Below are 19,567 nucleotides of genomic sequence, written 5' to 3'. Positions count from 1 at the left end.
TGACTTGGGTCTGGGGCCCCGGCCAGCCTCATGCAGTGTGTGTACCCCGCCTCCGTCCCTGTGGCACCTGGAAGCAGCCGTGGAAGCAGCCCTCAGAGCCAACCTCCAGCAGTCCCCTGTTTCTGGGCCTCTCAGAAGCCCAAGGAAGGGACTTCGAGCTCTGAGAGCGTAACTGAGACTTACACACTGTCGCAGCCCTGAAGGAAGAAAACAAGCTTATGTTGAACCATGTCCACAGTTCACTTTCTACAAAGGACAGGTTCCTAGAACTGGACAGATTTCAAGTTGGCCAAAGGGACTAAGGAAGGAACTTCCAAAAAAAAAATTATTAGACTCTGAAAGTATCTTAGAGTTCATCTGGCCCACACTTGTCTGATTATAAGTCACCTGGGTCTGTTATTAAATAATGGAAATTCCTAGACCCCACCCAGCCCTACTAAATCATGAGCTCTGAGGAAGGGTCCGAGGAATCTGTGTTGTATTATCTGTTGGTTAACAAGCTGCCCGGTAGTTATTAGGATCAGGCAAGTTGTGGAACCCGATGTAAGATAATCATCACCCCTTACAGCTGAGGAAATGGGATCAGATTGATGAGCTGAGTGGGGGCACCCAGCGAGGGAAGAAGCCAACGTGAATTTACTGGCAGTGAGATGTGGATCACCTGACGGGAGTATCATTTTCCCCATCTCTATATATGGGATTAGTACCTGTTTCTTGGGGTTGTCATGAGGATAAGATGAGATCTTATGTAACAGTGCTTTTTAGACTATAAAGGGCTACTGGAACATCAGCATTCACTAAATAGCTGAACCAGGACACAGCCCCACAGCTCAGGCTCTACCCCACTGGGCCCTCAATGTTGCAGTAAGGAAATATTATGAGCTGCTTTTCCTAAACCTGTTGCTCTTGCAGGCTCCGACAGATTTCTTATTCTCTGATAATTGACTGTTTTGGTTAGAAGCACAAGTTTTCCCAACCTCACAGAAAAAAAGGATCAGATTTATGGTTACCAGAGGTGGTGGCGGCAGTGGGACAAATAGGAGGAAGGCAGCTAAAAGACATAAACTTCTAGTTATAAGATACATAAGACCAAGGAATGTAACAGACGGCATGAGAACTATAGTTTAATGTATTATATATGTGAAAGCTATTTAGAGAGTCAATCTGGAGAGTTCTCATCACAAATTTTTTTTTTTTTTTGGCTTGCTCTGCATGAGATGATGGGCGCTGATGGAATTTATAGGGGTCACCATGCCATGCTATGTGGAAGTCTAGCGTGCCGTACACCTTACACTTACACAGTGATCTATGTCAACCATAGCTCGGTAAAACTGGTGAAAAATAAAAGCGCGGATTTTGGCCTTTTACAAGGTGTAAGCATCCTGATGAGCCACAATGTGTTTGCTAAGTGTTTGCTAACTCCTGAGCAAAGCTGAGACCTAAACCAGTCATCCCCGGGCAGGTGCGAAATTGAAGCAACTCTCGAGAGGCTGAAGAAACTAGAACGGGACCTCAGCTGTAAAGAGCAGGAGCTCAAAGAGCGGGAAAGACGTCTGAAGATGTGGGAGCAAAAGCTGACGGAGCAGTCCAACACCCCGGTGAGTGCTCCCCACAGGGTGACTCGGCCCCCCACTTAGAAGGTGCAATCCCACCTCCTCCCATCCTGCCTCCTGCCCCTGTGGGGAAGGGCCCATGTGCACACTCAGGGAGCACGCAGCTCTCATTTCAATGAACAAAATGCCAGAAATTTAAAAGAAAGGCTTATTCAGCCTATTTCTGGCTCTTCCTCTAAGAAAGAACGGTTACTGTCAGTGTTTGTGTATTAGAATCACAAAAATAAAATGCAGTGTATTTGCACACCATCTGTTAGATCCCCAGAACACTGGGGCTCTAACATCGTCTAAAGGCCGATTAACTCCACGGAGTCCATCCGTGATGAATAAGCGTAACACGGAGGCAGCTAGCTGTCTAAGAGTCTTCGTGTAGCAGAACTTAACCAAGTTTTCCTTCTAAAAGAAAGTGAACTTAGTGACATATAAACGACAAGCATTAATATTCCTCGCTCAATTTAGTGTTAGAATCATTGCAGCGAAAGAATGCAAAAAGGCTTCCCTTGGGACCAGCCTCCGATAGTTAACTACATCTAGGAAATACCTTGGTTTTCTTCCAAGTCTTCTATTTAGGAGAAAATAAAAATTCTTTTTAAGGATTTCACTATTTATGTTCTTAGCTTGTGTCTATATGTTGCCATGATATAGTAAAATCTAATCAGAAGTTCAGGAGCCTTCCCTCTTTTGAAATGATTTTTCATTTCAGGAATTAAGTAGAAGTTTATCATTGGCTTTTTCAGGGTTTTTAATGGGTAATTTTTGTCCACTCTAAAATCACAAGTAATGATAAGATTACAAGTAAACTTGTTATGTATTTTAAATTCATTTTTAATAGTTGCTATAGCAGTTATGCAAAAACAAAAAACTTAAATGCCCTTCTCTTTGTGATCTTCAAAAACCTTTCCTATTTTTATAAGCCTTTATCTTCCTTAAGCAGCCAGTGCCCAGTTGCAAAGTATTTTCCAGTGTCTAAAGAATAGAAGACTTTGCCTCTTTTCTACTTTATGTGGAGAAGCAACCTGATATCCAAAAAAGGAAAATAGAGTGAAGTTAAATGTTTATTATCAGATTTAGCTTTTTCCAAAATGACTTTGGCTGTGCAGGAACTTCCAAAGTCAGAACTGAACTGCTATACATAAGACCGCCGTAGGACATTAAAAGGTACCACATTTTACAAAAAATAAATAAATAAATAAAAGGTACCACGTTTTAGAAGTTCAGTGAATTTAACTTGGCTCTCAGGCCGGAAGTCAAGGGAAGTCTCCTGTTCTGGCTGAATTGGTACCAACAGGCAGACTCAAAAAACATTACCCTGAGGGGCTACAAGGAGAACTGCTTCTCCCAGAGCTGAGAAGAGGCAGAAATACGGCTGTCTTCTGAAGGCTGCGAGGTGGTTTTTTTTTTTTTTTTTTTTTTTTAAGTACACTTAAATCTTAAGCTATAAAGCACTGCATGGCTTGACTCTTTCTAAATGTAGCATTGTAAGAAAAAAACTTTAAACTACTTATTACAGTATGCCTTAGAATCTTTCTTTGGTTTTTTGGCATTCGTTTTGCTAAGAAATCATGGGCTGCCTTGCACACATTATTGCTATTAGTAAGACACTTGTATAATAAATAATGAAACAGTAGGAGTGCTCAGTAGGTTGTATGCTTGCGTTTTAACTCCAGAAAACTTTCTGTAAAGGAACTGCTCTGAAGGCTACCATCTAACAATGGACAGCATGAAGCATGATCTCAGAGATTTTCTTCCCTTTTTTTTTTTTTTCCTCTATGAAGGCTAAGTTTTCTTTCTTAACAGTACTTGCTTTTAATGTCTCTTCTGCTTAGAGCTGGTGTTTCTGAGGAAAGAAAGTTTGTGCTCAGGTATTTTCTTTTATCCTCACATCAGTTTCTAGTTGACTTTAAATGAAGTTTCTGAGCGAAAGATAAAATGAACCTTTTTAAAGGAAGTAGCTGGAAGCTTAGGCTTTCTGTATGTATGTAGCCTCATCTTAATTATAAAAGTTTAACATTTATGGAACTTCATAAAAGATAGTATTATTGGGTTTATTTCAAGGAAGGACACTATTTTCTTTCCTGAAACTAAAACATTATTGAAGGTATTTGGGAAGATGAATTCTCCACACCTAAGTTATAATGTTTATTATTTTTATTGCTGTAACTTGATATAAGAATTCAATTTCTTTGCAACATATAAACTTTTTTGAGAGGCTTCTGTTGAGAACTTAACATAATTGTGAGGAAGGACCCATGAAATACTAAATCAGCAACAAAGTGCTAAGAGAATCTAACAATTGGAAACAAATCTGAAAAGCTGGGAGGTTGGACTGCAAGGAAAGTAAAATCCTGTTTCCAGTGATAAAGGATCTAAGCGATTTTTTTCTTCCATATAACTGGTACTAATTTTTAGCTGAAGCATATGAGGTTCTTACTGAACTAACAGCTCTGGGTATCTCTATTCCTAATAGAGTAAGATATTTAAAAAAAAAAAAAAAAAAAAAACTCGACTCCAGGGGGCGCCTGGCAAGCTCAGTTGGAGAAGCACGCGACTCTTTATCTTGGGGTCATGAGTTCAAGGCCCACATCGGGTGTAGAGATTACTTTAAAAAACCAAAACTTAAAAACACACACAAGTCCCCCAACCTCAATTTAAAAATTAGGAAATTGGCCCTAAAAAATATCTTTTCACCGAGGATGTAAAGGTCATCCCATATGTTACCTGTACATTGTTTATCATAAACTTATCAATATTTAATCAATACCAAAAATATAAACCTCAGTTTGCTAATTAGTCCTCAAAAGAAGAGGCAGTAACACTTTTTAAGATCCTGACAGTTCTACCTCTGAAATGAATGTGACTGACATTTATGGGAATAGCTTAGCTGTTCAAAATAATTACATAAGGTAGGAAATTGATATCTGTATCCACTGTGAGGGGGAATTCCTAAAAAAAAAAAAAAAAAAAAAAAAAAAAAAAAAAAAAACTGCTAAAAGAAGGACACTTAGAGAATAGAGTGAAAAGGCAACGGTCTAAACAATTAATACTAATTTGCCCTCCCACTTTTCATCTGTAGTTACATACTTGTTTATAACTTAAGTATTAGAGACAGATCTAGAATTTGTTTACATGTAAATTATAAGTTGAATAATTAGTATTATATCTGGCTGTAATAAATAATAAATGGAAACTAGTGAATTCCAGACTCGTTTTTAGTTTAGAGTCGAATAGTAATCTAGGTAAAAAGGAGATTAATGGCTTAGATTTCCTTAGAAGGATATTGACTACTGAACTGGTTTCAAACTTCCTCTAAGCTTTATTCTTTGGTACAAGGTTTCTCAATTTTTACTTGAGATTTAATCTCTATTTAATTTCTTTTTTAAATTTAATAGTTAGCTAAACGTTTCTGTGAAAGAGAAATGGGGAAAAATTAAGTGCAACCCTCAAAACTATTTTAAGTGAAATGAGGGCTTAAAACTTGCAACTTCCTTCCCATTTGAAATTTGTCCCGCTATGGTGCTTTGCAAACTTTTGGTTGTGATTTACTCTGTCATTTATAAATTATGGCAAATATGCTGATGCCAAACCTGCCATTAAATAAATTCTCACATAATTCCCTACATTCATTTATTTCACTAATCATTTACCTTCTGCGCAGCACCCACTAATTTTGTGGTATCTGTTTCCTTTATTTAAATTGGTCCTAATTTCTCTTTTTACTTCTGTCCTTTCTTCCCTCCTGATAGCTTCTCTTGCCTCTTGCTGCAAGAATGTCTGAGGAGTCTTACTTTGAATCTAAGACAGAGGAGTCAAACAGTGCAGAGATGTCATGTCAGATCACAGCAGCAAGTAACGGGGAGGGCCATGGCATGAACCAAAGTCTGCAGGCCATGATGCTGATGGGCTTTGGGGATATCTTCTCAATGAACAAAGCAGGAGCTGTGCTGCATTCTGGGATGCAGATAAACATGCAAGCCAAGCAGAATTCTTCCAAAACCACATCTAAGAGAAGGGGCAAGAAGGTCAACATGGCCCTGGGGTTCAGTGATTTTGACTTGTCAGAAGGTGACGATGATGATGATGACGGTGATGAGGAGGATAATGACATGGATAATAATAGTGAATGAAAGCAGAAAGCAAAGTGATAAAATTGAAAATGTTTGGAAAAGCGAAAGAAACTTGCTATCTCAGTCTGTACAAAAACCAGTAAGGAGTTAGAAAACTGAGCACTGAATTTTTAGGCCAATCACATTTCGATGACAGTCATTTCTTTGATGATTTTACTTCTTTTTTTCCTGCTTACAAAAAAGTGGGGGGTGGGGGGATTAAGCCAGAAAGGTATATTTAATGAGTCAGCAAATGTGGTGCCTGATTTTAGAAATATGTGATTCTATTATAGTAGTTTTAACTAATTACATTCTGGCTTTTTTTTTTAATGAATACTTTATAGTTTGTATTTGATTTATTTAATTGCTTAAGAAAAATACATTTTGAAAAAGCACTCTTCCTCCTAATTCTTCTTTGACACTGATTCTCTTGTAACACACTACATTTTTTTTTTCTTATGGTTATACACTGTACTTTCAGAAATAACAGTGACTACAAAATCTACCAATAAAAAAATGGAGATGAAAGAAGGCTGTAACAAATGCTTCTTCAGAAATACCTAAATGCCAAGGATCTTCTTTTTTCTTTCTTTTTTTAAAGATTTTATTTATTCATGAGAGACAGAGAGAGAGAGAGAGAGTGAGAGGCAGAGACCCAGGCCGAGGGAGAAGCAGGCTCCATGCAGGGAGCCTGACATGGAACACGATCCTGGGACTCTAGATCACAACCTGGGCCGAAGGCGGCGCTAAACCGCTGAGCCACCCGGGCTGCCCGCCAAGGACCTTCAATACTTATGGCACAACTACTCACAGTAAAACCTGAGAGATGTTCTCAGTAGTACACTGGAAGAAGAAATACTCTAATTTGAAACCAGCAGCAGATGTTGCAGGCTTTCATATCAGTGCTAGCCCTGGAAGCTTCTGCACAACACACCAGCATCTAAGGCTTAGTTTATAAAAGGAGAAGGACGTGGTCTTAAAGGGATACTTCCAGGCAGCACAAGTGCTACTCAGACCTGCTCTGCACTTCCAGTAAGGCGTATACGTGTTTGTTTTCCAGAGGGGTGTGATAAACCTAGATTCAAAATACACGTACTGATGTTTTAAAGAGCGAACTAAATATTATGAAAGGGATAGCAAAGATAAGTTATACTCACTGAGACAGAAGTACAGGATGAAGGGTCTTTCTTATCAAATCCAGCCTTCTAGAGTTTTTTTTTTTTTTTTTTTTATTTTAACCCTGACTCAGCCATGCTGGTGTTAAATGGAAGTAAATGTAGGTGCTGCTCTAAAAACCTAGTCAGCCAGAGAAATATTCTCAGAATGTTATCACCTTTGTCAAAGCTGGTTTAAACTATAAAACATTGATATAAAAAAAAATCAAAATATACACACACACACACACACACATACAGAAAGGCAAAAGAATAAAACCTTTTTTTTTAGCCTGTATTGGAAAGAGGTGCCATTCATTTGACTATTAAACTAAAATACTTTTGGTGGCTCTTTTTATGGGAAATTTAAGAAAGGATATCATCATAGATATTATCTAATACTATTTCCAAGTATATTCAATCATAAAAAGCCTCTTGAAATTTGAAGCATGACATGCTTCTGATCCCTATTAACAGCTGAAAAATATCACAAAATGATCAGTATGCTGGGCCAGCTTTATTTGGAGAAAAATAACTATTAAAATGTTCTGGGTGTGAAATGTAGAACGATCTATATACTACAGTGATAAAGAGAAGAATCTGGAGTCAAATTATGATTCAAAACTGCTGTGCAATCTGTTAAAAATTATTTAACTTCTGTGTGTCTGTCTGTTCATTTCTGACATGGGGATAATAAGAGTACCCACTTCAAAGGAGTGTTGTAAGGATTAAATGAAATAATACATGTAAAGCACTTAACACAATACCAGGCCCATGGTGAGTGGTCAGTTAATCTTAGCTACTATTATTTATGCCAGTGAAAAGACACTAAAAAATAAGCGGTTACAGTAACCTGAGAAACTAAATTGTCAATTTCCAATAATGTTTGTTGAGTAGTATGGGACGGAAGTTAAAGTGAATAGCTTTTAGGAAAGATTCAGAGGACATTCTTAGAATACAAACAAATTTAATCTGTTGCTCTCTGAAGACTGTATCTGGGGTGTCTGCAGGCCCTGCTGCCGCCCGTTTCTAGGTAAACCTTCCCCCTAGAAGATGGGTTCCCTACATATCCAATCTGGTACAGCTGCTGTCCATGCCAACGTATGTAGGTACACGCACACCACTGCCTAGTGCTAGCCCGGGCACAAACACCGACGGGGAGGTCTCCGTGACTCCAGTTGAGTCCCTGAAGCAGAACATCTTGGAGCAGAGCAGAGAGAGGGTTTTCAGCCCTTGCCTATGCAGCATGTCCTGGGGACACTGTGAAAGGCAGAGCCAAAGGGGAAGCACATCTTTCTGGGTAAAGATAAAGTCATTCATTCCACAGATGCTCACGGAGCCCCCTTGTCTCTGTGCCGGGTGCTGTTCCAGGGACCAGCCACAGGGAAACCCTTGTGCTCCTGGAGCACACGTGCTAGCGAACAGAGGTCCCTACAATAAACAAATGCGTTCTAGGGTATGTAAACGTATGCTAAGTGCACGCTGAGAAAGGGAGTAGGGAAGGAGGCCGACACGTGTAGAGGAGTGCTGTGGATTTTATAGTGTGGCCAGAGAAGGTCTCACCGATAAGGGGATCTCTGTGGGTTCATTTTGGGATCTGTGCACTTTACGTCAGGATGTAAACCCTTGTCTCTCATTTAAGAATCATCATCAAATTTAGAACATATAAACAGGATGAAAGTGACATTTTTTTCTTCATTTACATATAAATCTATTGTAATTGCAATAAAGGTTTGGCACGTTAATAAAAGTAGCCAATTAGGGCCAAAAGAGATAGGTCATAGGACTTTATGCTCAGAGCTAGGTTTACTGTGAATTAGGCAACATTTCCCTCATCTCTCAACTGCTACCATTTTCCTCACCAGTATTCCAGAGATGGTTGTAGCTCAGAACTCTACCAAGAAAAAATGTCAGGGATTTAGGATACAGCAGAATTGAAAGCTTCAGTGATAAGCTTGAAACTGTTCTCCACCGGGATCTGTATTGTAGTTACCGCACGGTATCATTTTACTCTGTTCCAAATCAGTGTCTTTCTAGGGTTTTGAACATCCCTAAAATCTGAATCGTATAAACAAAATTTTAAAGTGGTCTCACTCTATCTGTGACGATTATTTAGAATACTTTAGACTCCATTATTCTATTATTTTTTCAAAGAACTGTTTAATACACAGAATTTCTAAAGCTGATGTGAATCGTGCAGCTTCTAATTCACTTTTCAGATCAGTTTTTGAAATGGTAATATACTGACGTTGGGTCTATTGCCAATTACTTGACTTACAAAAATGTACATTTATAAAGAGGATAACTAAAGTAACACTAATAAATTTAAAGATTCAAAATGATCATTGAAACTCTAAATTGTGGTAGTAATTGTCAGAGCCATACAACTGAAAATACAACTACTCTTTTTTATCTTTTTTTCTGTATTCATAAAGTCCATCATATAGAATTCGATGACACTACCAGAAACTCTCATCCAGGGCCCTAATGGTGTTTGAGAGTGCTGGGGCACAGTTTTGGTTGTCAGGGTGCCTGGGGGTGTGTTTAGTGCCCAGCGCCAAAAATGGTAACAGCCTACACGCCTGAGGCAGTCCCTCCCAGTAAAGAACTCCATCCAAAAAACCCACAGCCTGGTCCCTCCCCTCACTGGGAAACTTGCTAAGCCTGGCGGTTAGAGTTCTACATCTCATTTTTTTTTCTCCTTAAACAAACTTTCTCAAGTCAAAAGATGCATTTTCAAAAATCACAACCTAATACAATCTGAATTTTATAGGTTTGTGACATTTATCTTGAATCTCCACTTGTGGAAATGGTTTCTTTCCCTTTAAGAATGCTGGTAGAAACTTTATAAAATAGCAAAGTTTACCTGGGGGAGGGGGTCACTCTTATTACACCAATTCCAAAATAAATAAAAAAGAAAAACATCACTGAGGGAGCCACAGTTCTGCAGGGCAGGCAGGTTAAAAGGACTCTTTGTTTAAGAAAAATCACATTTTAATATTTTACATTAATAACCAAGGGGAAAGGGTTGGAGACACGTAGCACAACTTGTTTTGGATGCTCTGAAAATGTTGAGGGCCAGTTTTTAGGCAGTGATTTTTTTTTTTTTAACATGCAGCAAATCTGTTAGACTTTAACAACAGCTGAGGTATTCACAACTGATCCCTATTAAAATCAAGGAATGGGAGGTAAGATTTGGGAGAGATCCCGAATGACTTCTCATAGCATTATGATGTACATAACTTTATTTTTCAGTTTTCCCTGGAGTAAGTGTTTCATAAAAGAACATCTTAAAAGCTATTCTGAGTTAAATAACATTGATACTTTTTTTGGTTTTTGATAACACTAGACTTGTTGCGGCCTTTTACAAACTAGCAGTGTCTCACCATACCACATTTATAATAGAGCATAATTTTTCTATAATCAGGCACCTTTTGCTGCTTTTTGAGTAAGACTTTTATCCTGTTCCGACTCTAAGCATTGCCAGAGAGAAGAATCTGTTCTGTTCTTTTGATTGTGGCATAGCCTGCAAGCTGTAGCATTTCTGTTATGAAAAATGAGTGTGTAGCAGGGAATCTGGAGGGCTAGCAGTGTTCCTTCAGGCTTCAACCTACTTGCATTCTATTGCCTGTGAGGAGCTTTCTGGCATGTGATTACTGACTTTAAAACTAGAGTTTTAAGCACCTACATTATTTTATAGAATGTGCAGAATAGTTTATCTTTTAACGTCAGCTACAAGACACTGCACATACTGCTTTTGCACTCTTCAAAAATTTTGTACTAAATACTAGAAAATATTTATATTCTTTGAGTGTGAGCTTTGAATAGATGATGGCATTATCACTTTATTTTTTTTTTAATGGAACCTTTTTCTCAACTATTCTATTACAATGTTATTCTGAGCAAATCCTATGCCAAATATCTTGTACAATGTTTGTATGGAAGATTACATTTCACTCGTGTGTGGTAAGACTACTCGGTTACTGATTTCATAGTTGGAATCTGATACTCCAGCACAAAGTCCACGATGTATTCAGAAATCCAAGTTGGTGTCATACATTTCATTTTGATGTGAACTTTTCTTTGCTTTTCTTTGTTTTAAGACTCCATTTTGCAATAAACGTTTTGACAGTAAATCCCTTTGTTATGTGTTGCTGTGTATATCAGATCTTTGTTAGACTGGATTCCGACTTCCTTGGAAGGACACTGCCACACGCGTGCACACGAATGTGAGCTTTTCTCTCCCGAAATCAGTTGAGTGTAAATAATGAAGTTGTAACGTGATGGGCCAGTCATGAGGTGAATTTTTTTTAATCCCCAAAGAACGAAATGCTTAGAACTCACCCTACAGCAGATACACTGACGTGCTAAGGAAATGGTAAACCACGATGTGGCTGGAGATCATTACCTCTTACCCCCGTCTTGCCAAATTCAAACCGTCTTGAAGCGGTGCCTGGCTCCAGCCTTCCTCTCACTGATCTCTGCAAGCCTGATGCAAGAATCCTGCTGGAGTGATTATCCAAGTGAATCTGTGCCTTTCCCTTGGCGTCATCTTGATGAGCACCCTCGGAGGGCTACAGAACTCTTCCCTCCTCCTTTTGACCCTAAAACCAAATATGTCAGTTTTGATTAGTTGTTTCGTTTACAACTTTTATACAAGAAATACTTATTTATCCATTATGTTTAGTGCAACATTTGGGAATTGTATACAAATCAAAACACCATACATCCCCCACTCTCTATAGAGGCTTAGCCTTGATGCAGGGAAATATTTCTGTAACTCAGTCTGCCGTTCTTTGAACTCTTCAAAAAAAGTTCCTTATTTCACATTTGTTTGCGTGATGGGAAAAGGAAATGGCATGCTTCTGCAGCTGTGTTCGGCTGCCCTGTGAAGACAAAAACTTGTCGTGTGTTTCCTTTGATCAAATTCAGTTTTAGATTTTCTTCAAGTCATTTTCCTTTCTGCATTACTGAAGCAGGTGAGTGCGTGTGGCGAGTCCTACATGTATCAAGTATTTCAGAGGAGGAGAGGGGCGATCCTGAGGGAACCAGGGCACAGGGGGATGCAGGTAGCACAGTAGTGATTCATACCTTTGCAACTTAGCAATAATATTCACACTCTACTCATTCAAACATATTGTAACTTGTGGGTTTTTTTAATCTGCTTGGCTCCCCAGAGGTGTTAACCATTGCCAGAGAATTTGAGCATTTTAAGCAAAGATGTTAAGCATTTCCCCTTTATTCTCGGACATGCACACACTGCATCCAGTGAGGCCAACATGCCCTCCCTCTTCCTCTCCCTCACACTACTGCCAGTGTTTGGCCTACTTGCTTTTCCTCATCTGGAATTACCTCTCTGTTCCTTGCCCTACAGTACCCACCTCCAGCCACCACGCCTTCTGTTCCCCATCTTAGTCTATGAAACCCGCCTCTTTCCCCGGAATGCCTCACAGATATTGAATTCTATACCAGAGAATTGAGCATTTTAGTAAATGTACCTTGCAGTTGTATTCATCCAACAACACGGTTCAACAAAAGTTAACCCGGGATTATAGGCCAGGCATTCTCTGCCAGGCACCGAGTAAACCAACGTGAAGGTAGCCTTGAGCTCTTGCATCTAAAATCCACATCTATTTCAACCCCAGTACTTCTCCTACTGGGGTTTTGAGCATGTGAGTTCAAAATACTTGCAGATTAGAAGGATTAACTCTCCCACCCTCTCATTTTTAGAGTAATAGTAAAAGCAACCAAATTCAACTTTTTTTCAACTCATGCACAAAAAAAATGTTACTTATAACAAAGGTTGAAAGACACTTGGCCATGATTCTCTTATGAGCAATCCAACCATTCTAGCAAGATAAGTTTGTTAAAGCTAATGGCTATGGCAAACTAATTCAAGACACAGGACACATCAATGTTTTTCAGATTATGTAGGCATTTATCACTTAGCCTATGGCCATGGGCATATATTGAGGCTAGTAGCCCTTTGGCTTTGAAAATGATGCAGGCCAAAGTTCTTTTGCAAAGTCACCTTTCCTGTCTCCACCTGATAGGGAGGTTAGTTGAGTTTCCATTAGAAGAAACTCTACAACCTGAGTTTCTTGCGACGAAGTCCAGTTTCACTTGTCCTTCTTCATCCGTGGGTCCTAATATTTGGTTAATGCAAGTGAGTCATTTGGCTGAACACTGAGAAGCATGTAAGTCATCTGATTACCAAAGGGTTGCTTTGGGATTTTCATTCATAATCATATGATTCTCCTGTTGATGGAGAATTCCAAGGGAGGCTCTGGTATCTGGCAAAACGTCAGAAACTTCTTGACTGCCAAGCCCTGTTGCGGGAGGTAAGACTCCTCTCGGTGGGCCACATACCAAGAGAGGACGATCTCAGGACCTACAGGCCTGCTGCAACAGCTCGCCGAGCGCAGTGAATTGTTAAAGAGAAGCGGGTGCCCCGTGCTTCTGTGGGCACAGTGCTTGGAGCACTGAGAAATTCCCCATAAGGTCAGGAAAGGTGCTTTCCATTCAACGTAACCTGTAGGAGGAACCGAGCCAGAGCAGCGGCCGAGAGCTAAAATGGGAAGACAAGGGATAAACCAAAAAGGCAATGACAATCTTGCTTTTGTGTTTCACCGCATTCGTATTTCCCATGCAGCTGCTGCCCTCCTTTGAGATTGGCTCGTGGACTGAAGATGACGTGGTAAGCCCGCTTCTGCTAACGCCTCACTTGGCCCCGGGCAGGTGGTTCAGACATTTGTCCACAAGTTAAAAACGCAGCCAGAGGGGTCTGGGCCTTAGGAAAGTCAAACTAGGAGAAGTTGACAAATTCCTTGTTTTTCTATTTTTAATGCAGTAATGATTTTAAATAAGGCCTCAAGAGCAAAGCAAGTATCTCTTCAAATCTTACAAGAGGATTCCACCTCCCTATTTGCTCTGAAAGGTATTCCAGAATACTATCATGAATACCAATGACAACGTTAAAGGAGTGATCCAGGATACCAAATGAACATACATGAAAAAAAATTTGATCTTAAATTTTCCTAAAATACCAGGGATGGACTTGAACCACAGCGGAGAAAGATCTGGTAAAGGCAGTGCTAGCTGAGAATCTGCTGAACAAGGTTTCCTTCCTGCCTTAGGACTGTTTGGAAGTGACAGGTTCATCCTTATCCTGGCCTTCCCAAGGGGGAATGGCTATGGGCTCCCTGACATTCTCTGCAGCTGGAGCCAGAGGGGTGGGGACAGATTCCTTAAGCCCAAAGGAAGTTCTACTATACCTTACACTTGGGTAGAGACCCTAAGGAACAATCCTTCTTAGCTTGTTGTATCTCTCTGTCTTTAGTGAAAGGTCCAGAGAATTCCTGATCAGAGACCTCGGGGGCTTATGCCTTTCCATGTCCATCTTATACGCTCAAGGTTTCTTTGAATGAAAGCCAGCTGTCATGCCAGCTTTAGCAAGCTCCCATCCCAGGGAACAGACCAGATGCCCAGTATACAAACTCACTACTTGAAACTCTTGGGAGGGTCTGTGTACCCACCTCAACTTGGTTTCTGGACACGGGCATTATCCCTCTCCGCCTACTGTCTTCTGGTGAAGACTGCTTTCAACGTTAGCTAGATTCTTTGGCTTCTATAGGGTGAGAACTACCCTATAGAACTTGGTACCTCTTGCCTCCACTTCTTCCCATCCATTGGGCCTCCTTGACTATAAGGTTCCCACCATCCTGCTTCACAAGGAAAAAGAACTTAGGATCTCCTTTGTTTACGGGCCTGGATAGAATCCCTTTATCCCCTGCTGCAAAGTTGGCTCATCCTATTTGTGAGGAAATGTTTTAAAAAGTCCTGAGCTCTAACAGTTATTTTTAGTCTTTGAGGTTGAGTGGTTTTTTTTAAGCCATGTAAGTAAATCTCAGGGTCAAGGGCTCCCCAGAGAATTCCTGGGACTGGGTCTGGCCCCCCCTTCTATCTGTGTGAGAGGCTACCAGTAAACACGTGCCAAGTGAAATTCAAGGACCGAGGGTCACTGGGTCCAACTTCACTCTATACAGGAAACTCCGTGCTTTAACGTGTCTCGGGTCACAGAGCTACTTCCCGACCAGGCCTAGAACACAGGGCACATTCTCTACCCTCTCCTCTGTCTACCGCTGTGTGGTTCCTGTTCCTCATACAATTCCTGGGTATATCAGTGAGCCTCAGCAACCCCGGGGACAACCAGCACGTAAAGAAAAATCATAAGTAAGAGCCTTCTTGAAGGACTTTGAAAAATCTCACAAATGAGGAGGAAAACCAACATTCCCTAAAGTGTCCCAAGACTTCCTCAGGGAGGGATATCTCCAACTGGAAAGCTTGAAGTTTTAAAACAATAAAGAGAATGTCTTTCATTTCACCTTTGTGGTTGAGTCAAAAAGTTAAAGTGCAGAATTACAGACATTTTCATCTGTTGAAAATGTGTTTTACTGTGAAGTCTGGCCACTGAGCAGCTGTGAATCTTCAAAACCATGTATGTCCTCTCTTTCACAGTATTTTTGGGTTCAGCAGCTCGTCAGAAAAGGCAAGTAGTGGAATCACTTACCTTCTTAATTCATGCAGTTAACTTTGCTCTGGACACGATTTCATCTAATTTTGTTCTGCCTTCCCATCCCTTCCTTCAGGGGACTCTTCAACCGAGATGAGCATATACGCGAGCTTGTTTAAGGAAAACAACATTACGGGAAAGCGACTGCTTCTTTTGGAGGAAGAAGACTTTAAAGACATGGGCATTGTCTCCAAGGGGCACATCATTCACCTGAAGGTACCTCACAGAGGGAGGACGTGTGGTCCGCAATCTCTCCTGAGCCCCTGCTCTATAGCAGAGCTGGTGTTAGAGCCTGAGGACACACACACAAATTCCAGTACTGAAGCACTTTCATACCAGCAGACCTTTAGCTGCCATCCCCATGGGACCATGACTCCCTCCTCATAGTCCAACAGCAAAAGGGTTAACAGCCAGCACAGCAGAAGTCACCTCGCTACACCTGAATACCACTCTATGCCCCCAGGAAGTCTCCAAACTAGTGGAGAAGACAGGTGTTAATCATGCAATGAGGGTAAAATGACAGCTTGTAGGAAATGCCACAAAGGAGAAGGGAGGTTGGGGTGAGAAAAGTCTTCTGCAAAGAAGTTAAGGAGAGCTGAAGGATAAGCAGGCATGAGTCAGGTGAAGGGGGCACAGGGGAAGAGATGCTGGGGGGTGGGTAAGGCACTGCCAGCGACAAGGCTGTGGTGTGGGAGAAAGCTTAGTGCACAGAGGACCTGGAAACATGGCTGTGTGGTGCCCGCAGGACTGCCATCCACCAGGAGGAAAGGAGGCGACTTCGTTTAAGGCCAGAGGGGCTAGGTATCCACCGGGAATCCCTGCGGATGCTGCACCTGTCCATGGGCTGAGCAAAAGCAGAGCCATGAGATCATCTCACATCATGAGGACATGAGTTTAGTTCACAGTGTCTGTAATTCTGACCTGGAACTGACACCACCACATGGGGGTTTAATCCTTCGTTTTCTCAGAAAAACCTGACGCGTGCCCCTCAAACTGAAGTCTTGAACAGTTGCAAAGCTAAACCTGTTTTTGTTGCTGGTTTTCTTTCTTTTTTTTTTTTTTTTCCGTAGTTTAGCAACCAGATCTGTTTGTTTTGTCTTGTTCTTTAGTTATTCAAGGCAAATAATTGCTGGCATCTGTGTGGACATTGTTATTAGGCAGAGCGAGATCTTAGGATAAAATCAGTTTGTCCCCCAAACCTCCTCCACCCCAGTGTGGGTAGATGGAGGAGTGGGCATGGGTTAGAAAGAAATCAAAGGAAATGTTGGAAAAGCAGCTTCTTAGCCAAATCCACATCTTCAGTTAGAGCCACTGATGTGGACTTTCTAAAGAAATCCCCTCTGAGGTCCAAAGAGAACCCATCTACTCTCTGTTTCCTGAGCCCATGCAAGGAATATCCTTACAGCCCCATCAGCACCTGCTGGATGATTAGCCTTAACCTCACCATATATTTTCTCTCTTAGGATACAGGTAGGAAACCTCATGCATAAACATACTTCTCAAAGGCTGGCAAGTAATTTAATCTTGAGCTCTGGGTATGGGCACATCCATCCTGAAAAGCTCTGAGAGGGGCCGTGATAGGAAAAATTATGTTCTTCAGCGCAGAGAAGTTTCAGGGTTCCAGCAGAGCAGCATGATAAATCTTGTCCTATTTGGCAGATGACAAATAAGATGCTCCCACGTCCCCTTCCCCTCTGCTGTCCTTCAATAAGGACCCAACATTCCTTAAGGAGCTGTTGGGAAGAAAGGGGGGGGGGGTTGGTGGTGGCAAGCTTTAATCACAAAACCGTAGTGACTTAGATATCCCGAGTGGGCCTGGGACAAAGTGCCACCTCTGTGCTGGTTGGTATCATTAGGGCAAGGAATGTCCATACTTCTTATTGTTCAACAAAATCAGTGTATGCCCACTAACTGCAAGACTGGGCCTGTGTGCATACAGAGAAGAACCCTGCCCTTGAGGCGTGTACGTCCTGGAGAAGAGAGAAAACATGTCCATACAGCTGCTCATCAGAGCCTTGGCAGTTGGGAGGAAAGGGGCTATTCACTACCTCTGCTTGGGAGGGGCCGTGGGGGGGCGGGGATCGAGAGGGAAAGCTTTATGGAGTGGGGTGCCCCCTGGAGCTGGATCTTGGAAAAGTGCAGGATATGGAATGTAGACAGGAGCGGGAGAGGCAAGAGCATGAATCCAGACAGAATAAGGAGCAAAGAGAGAAGGAAACAGAAGAGAGTGTGAAGGAACAGAACAAGGTGGTTCAATGCAAGGAGCAACAGGTGGCTCTGTCTGAAGGAAGCCGAAGTGGGGCGTAGGCCTCAAGCCCTCAGAAAGTGGAGGGAAGACGAGACCAGACCCTGGGCAGCTCGGGGCTTCGGGCCAGGGGTCTGGAGTTTGGCCAGCTGTGGAGGGTGTTGGAAGTTTTGAGACTTGACATGTTTAAAACCTTGCTTCTGGAAGTTGTGAAACGGATTAGAAAGGAGAGGCTGGGTTTTGAAAGACCAGTTCGGAGATTATGATACAAAGTGATAAGGCCCAGCCATAGTGTCCTGAAAATGTGGAGAGAGAAAGGAAGGATTCCACAGATCAGGGACCGGTTTGCAGGTTCAAGAAGGAAAGCATAGTGAACGCACGCCCCGACACAGAATAACCTCCAAACCATCTTGCGATGTGAAAGAAGCCAGACACAAAAGGTCAAACGTTGTATGACTGCATTTACATGAAATATCCAGGAAATAGGTAAATCCACAGAGATAGAAAACAGATGGGTGGTTGCCAGGGACTGGGTGGAGGAGGGAATGGACAGTGACTACTAATGGGCACAGGGTCCTCGAATGTTTTCCAACGAGACCGAGGTGGTAGTTGCCCAGCACCGTGAAGATGCTAAATGGTGTTCTTTTAACACACTTTATTTTTTTTAAAGATTTTATTTACTTTTTTATTCATGAAAGACACACAGAGAGAGAGGCAGAGACACAGGCCGAGGGAGAAGCAGGCTCCCTGCAGGGAGCCCGATGTGGGACTCGATCCTGGGTCTCCAGGATCCCTGGGCCAAAGGCAGACGCTTAACCGCTGAGCCACCCAGGCGTCCCTCAACACACTTTAGAATGGCTAATTTCATGGTAGTGAATTTCACCTCAATAAATAAATAAAAAGAAGGAAAGTGCAGCCGTGTACACGCCTGACCACGAACGGTCTTCCAGCTGGGAAGCTTTCTCCATTTGATGGACAGAGTGCCTTCAAGGATGGATGTGGCAAGGAGAGGTCGTGGAAGCCTGGGCAGGACGAAAGGAGGAATGCCCACCCAGGAAGTAGGAAAAGGGGGAGAAAATGGTGTCACAGAAGCCAAATGTTGAAAAGCTTTATAAAAACAGAGTCTAATGCCACGGAGAAGCCAAGAAACACATGCATAGAGGAAAGCTTCCTCATTGGAAGCTACTAGTTGGGATGGGGTCAGTGCAAGGGCCTCTGCTCAGGAAGCAGTGTCTGCCCTGAGCTCCAAAAGAAAGAGCAGGCCAGTACCTGGGGGGGGGGGGGGGGTACCCAAGACTCCCCTGAAACTAATGGATGAGAATGCATATGCGCATGAAGACATCCCCAAAGAGGGGAGTCTCCAAAGTCAGGGATCTGGATGGTCCACCTAACTGTCTAAGGCATGGCTATGTTACTGGCCACTCCTGGGGGTGGGTCACCACTCAGCTAACATGCACTATTCCATTAAACTCAGGTGGGCCATAGGTATTTCCAACCAATAAGCTCATAGGACAGAGAAAGATTGAGGGAAGGGGATGATGGAAGCCTGCTCTGTGAGATCCTGTACACACTCATGGGGCTATGAGGATGACGCTTTGTGCTGGGCCTCTGGGGCTGGGGCACCAGGTGCATACCTCCAGACTGGGCGGCCCGGGTGGCTCCGTGGTTTGGCACCTGCCTTGGGCCCAGGGCCTGCTCCAGGAGACCAGGGATTGAGTCCCACGTCAGGCTCCCTGCATGGAGCCTGCTTCTCCCTCTGCCTGTGTCTCTGCCTCTCTCTCTCTCTCTCTCTCTCTCTCTCTCTGTCTCTCATGAATAAATAAATAACATCTTAAAAAAAAAAAAAAAGAATACCTCCAGACTAAAGGAGCCCTCCTGGT

The 19,567-nt window shown here is 42.1% G+C and overlaps 1 protein-coding gene and 1 long non-coding RNA gene across 8 annotated transcripts in view; one reads left to right on the top strand and one right to left on the bottom strand.

The window, feature by feature from the left end:
- Window positions 1-19,567, top strand: part of MAP3K20 (mitogen-activated protein kinase kinase kinase 20) — a 175,270-nt gene that overhangs the window by 125,656 nt on the left and 30,047 nt on the right. For 6 of the 7 annotated variants that reach the window (XM_077883138.1, XM_077883139.1, XM_077883140.1 and 3 more), the window contains 4 exons: window positions 1,463-1,598; window positions 13,523-13,567; window positions 15,388-15,418; window positions 15,519-15,658. In XM_077883138.1, coding sequence (XP_077739264.1) covers window positions 1,463-1,598; window positions 13,523-13,567; window positions 15,388-15,418; window positions 15,519-15,658 — 352 coding nt within the window. Of the gene's footprint in view, window positions 1-1,462; window positions 1,599-5,356; window positions 11,007-13,522; window positions 13,568-15,387; window positions 15,419-15,518; window positions 15,659-19,567 lie in introns of those variants that run through there. The other variant, XM_077883142.1, reaches the window with a different exon arrangement.
- On the bottom strand, window positions 9,229-17,200 carry LOC144304633 (uncharacterized). The gene is made up of 2 exons (XR_013371558.1): window positions 15,440-17,200; window positions 9,229-11,474 (listed from the first exon to the last, which is right to left on the bottom strand). It is a non-coding gene; the product is annotated as an uncharacterized LOC144304633 (long non-coding RNA).

The sequence above is a fragment of the Canis aureus genome, chromosome 34, assembly GCF_053574225.1.
Source record: "Canis aureus isolate CA01 chromosome 34, VMU_Caureus_v.1.0, whole genome shotgun sequence".
In the NCBI taxonomy this organism is placed as follows: domain Eukaryota; kingdom Metazoa; phylum Chordata; class Mammalia; order Carnivora; family Canidae; genus Canis; species Canis aureus.
This window is presented reverse-complemented; position numbering and strand designations above follow the sequence as displayed.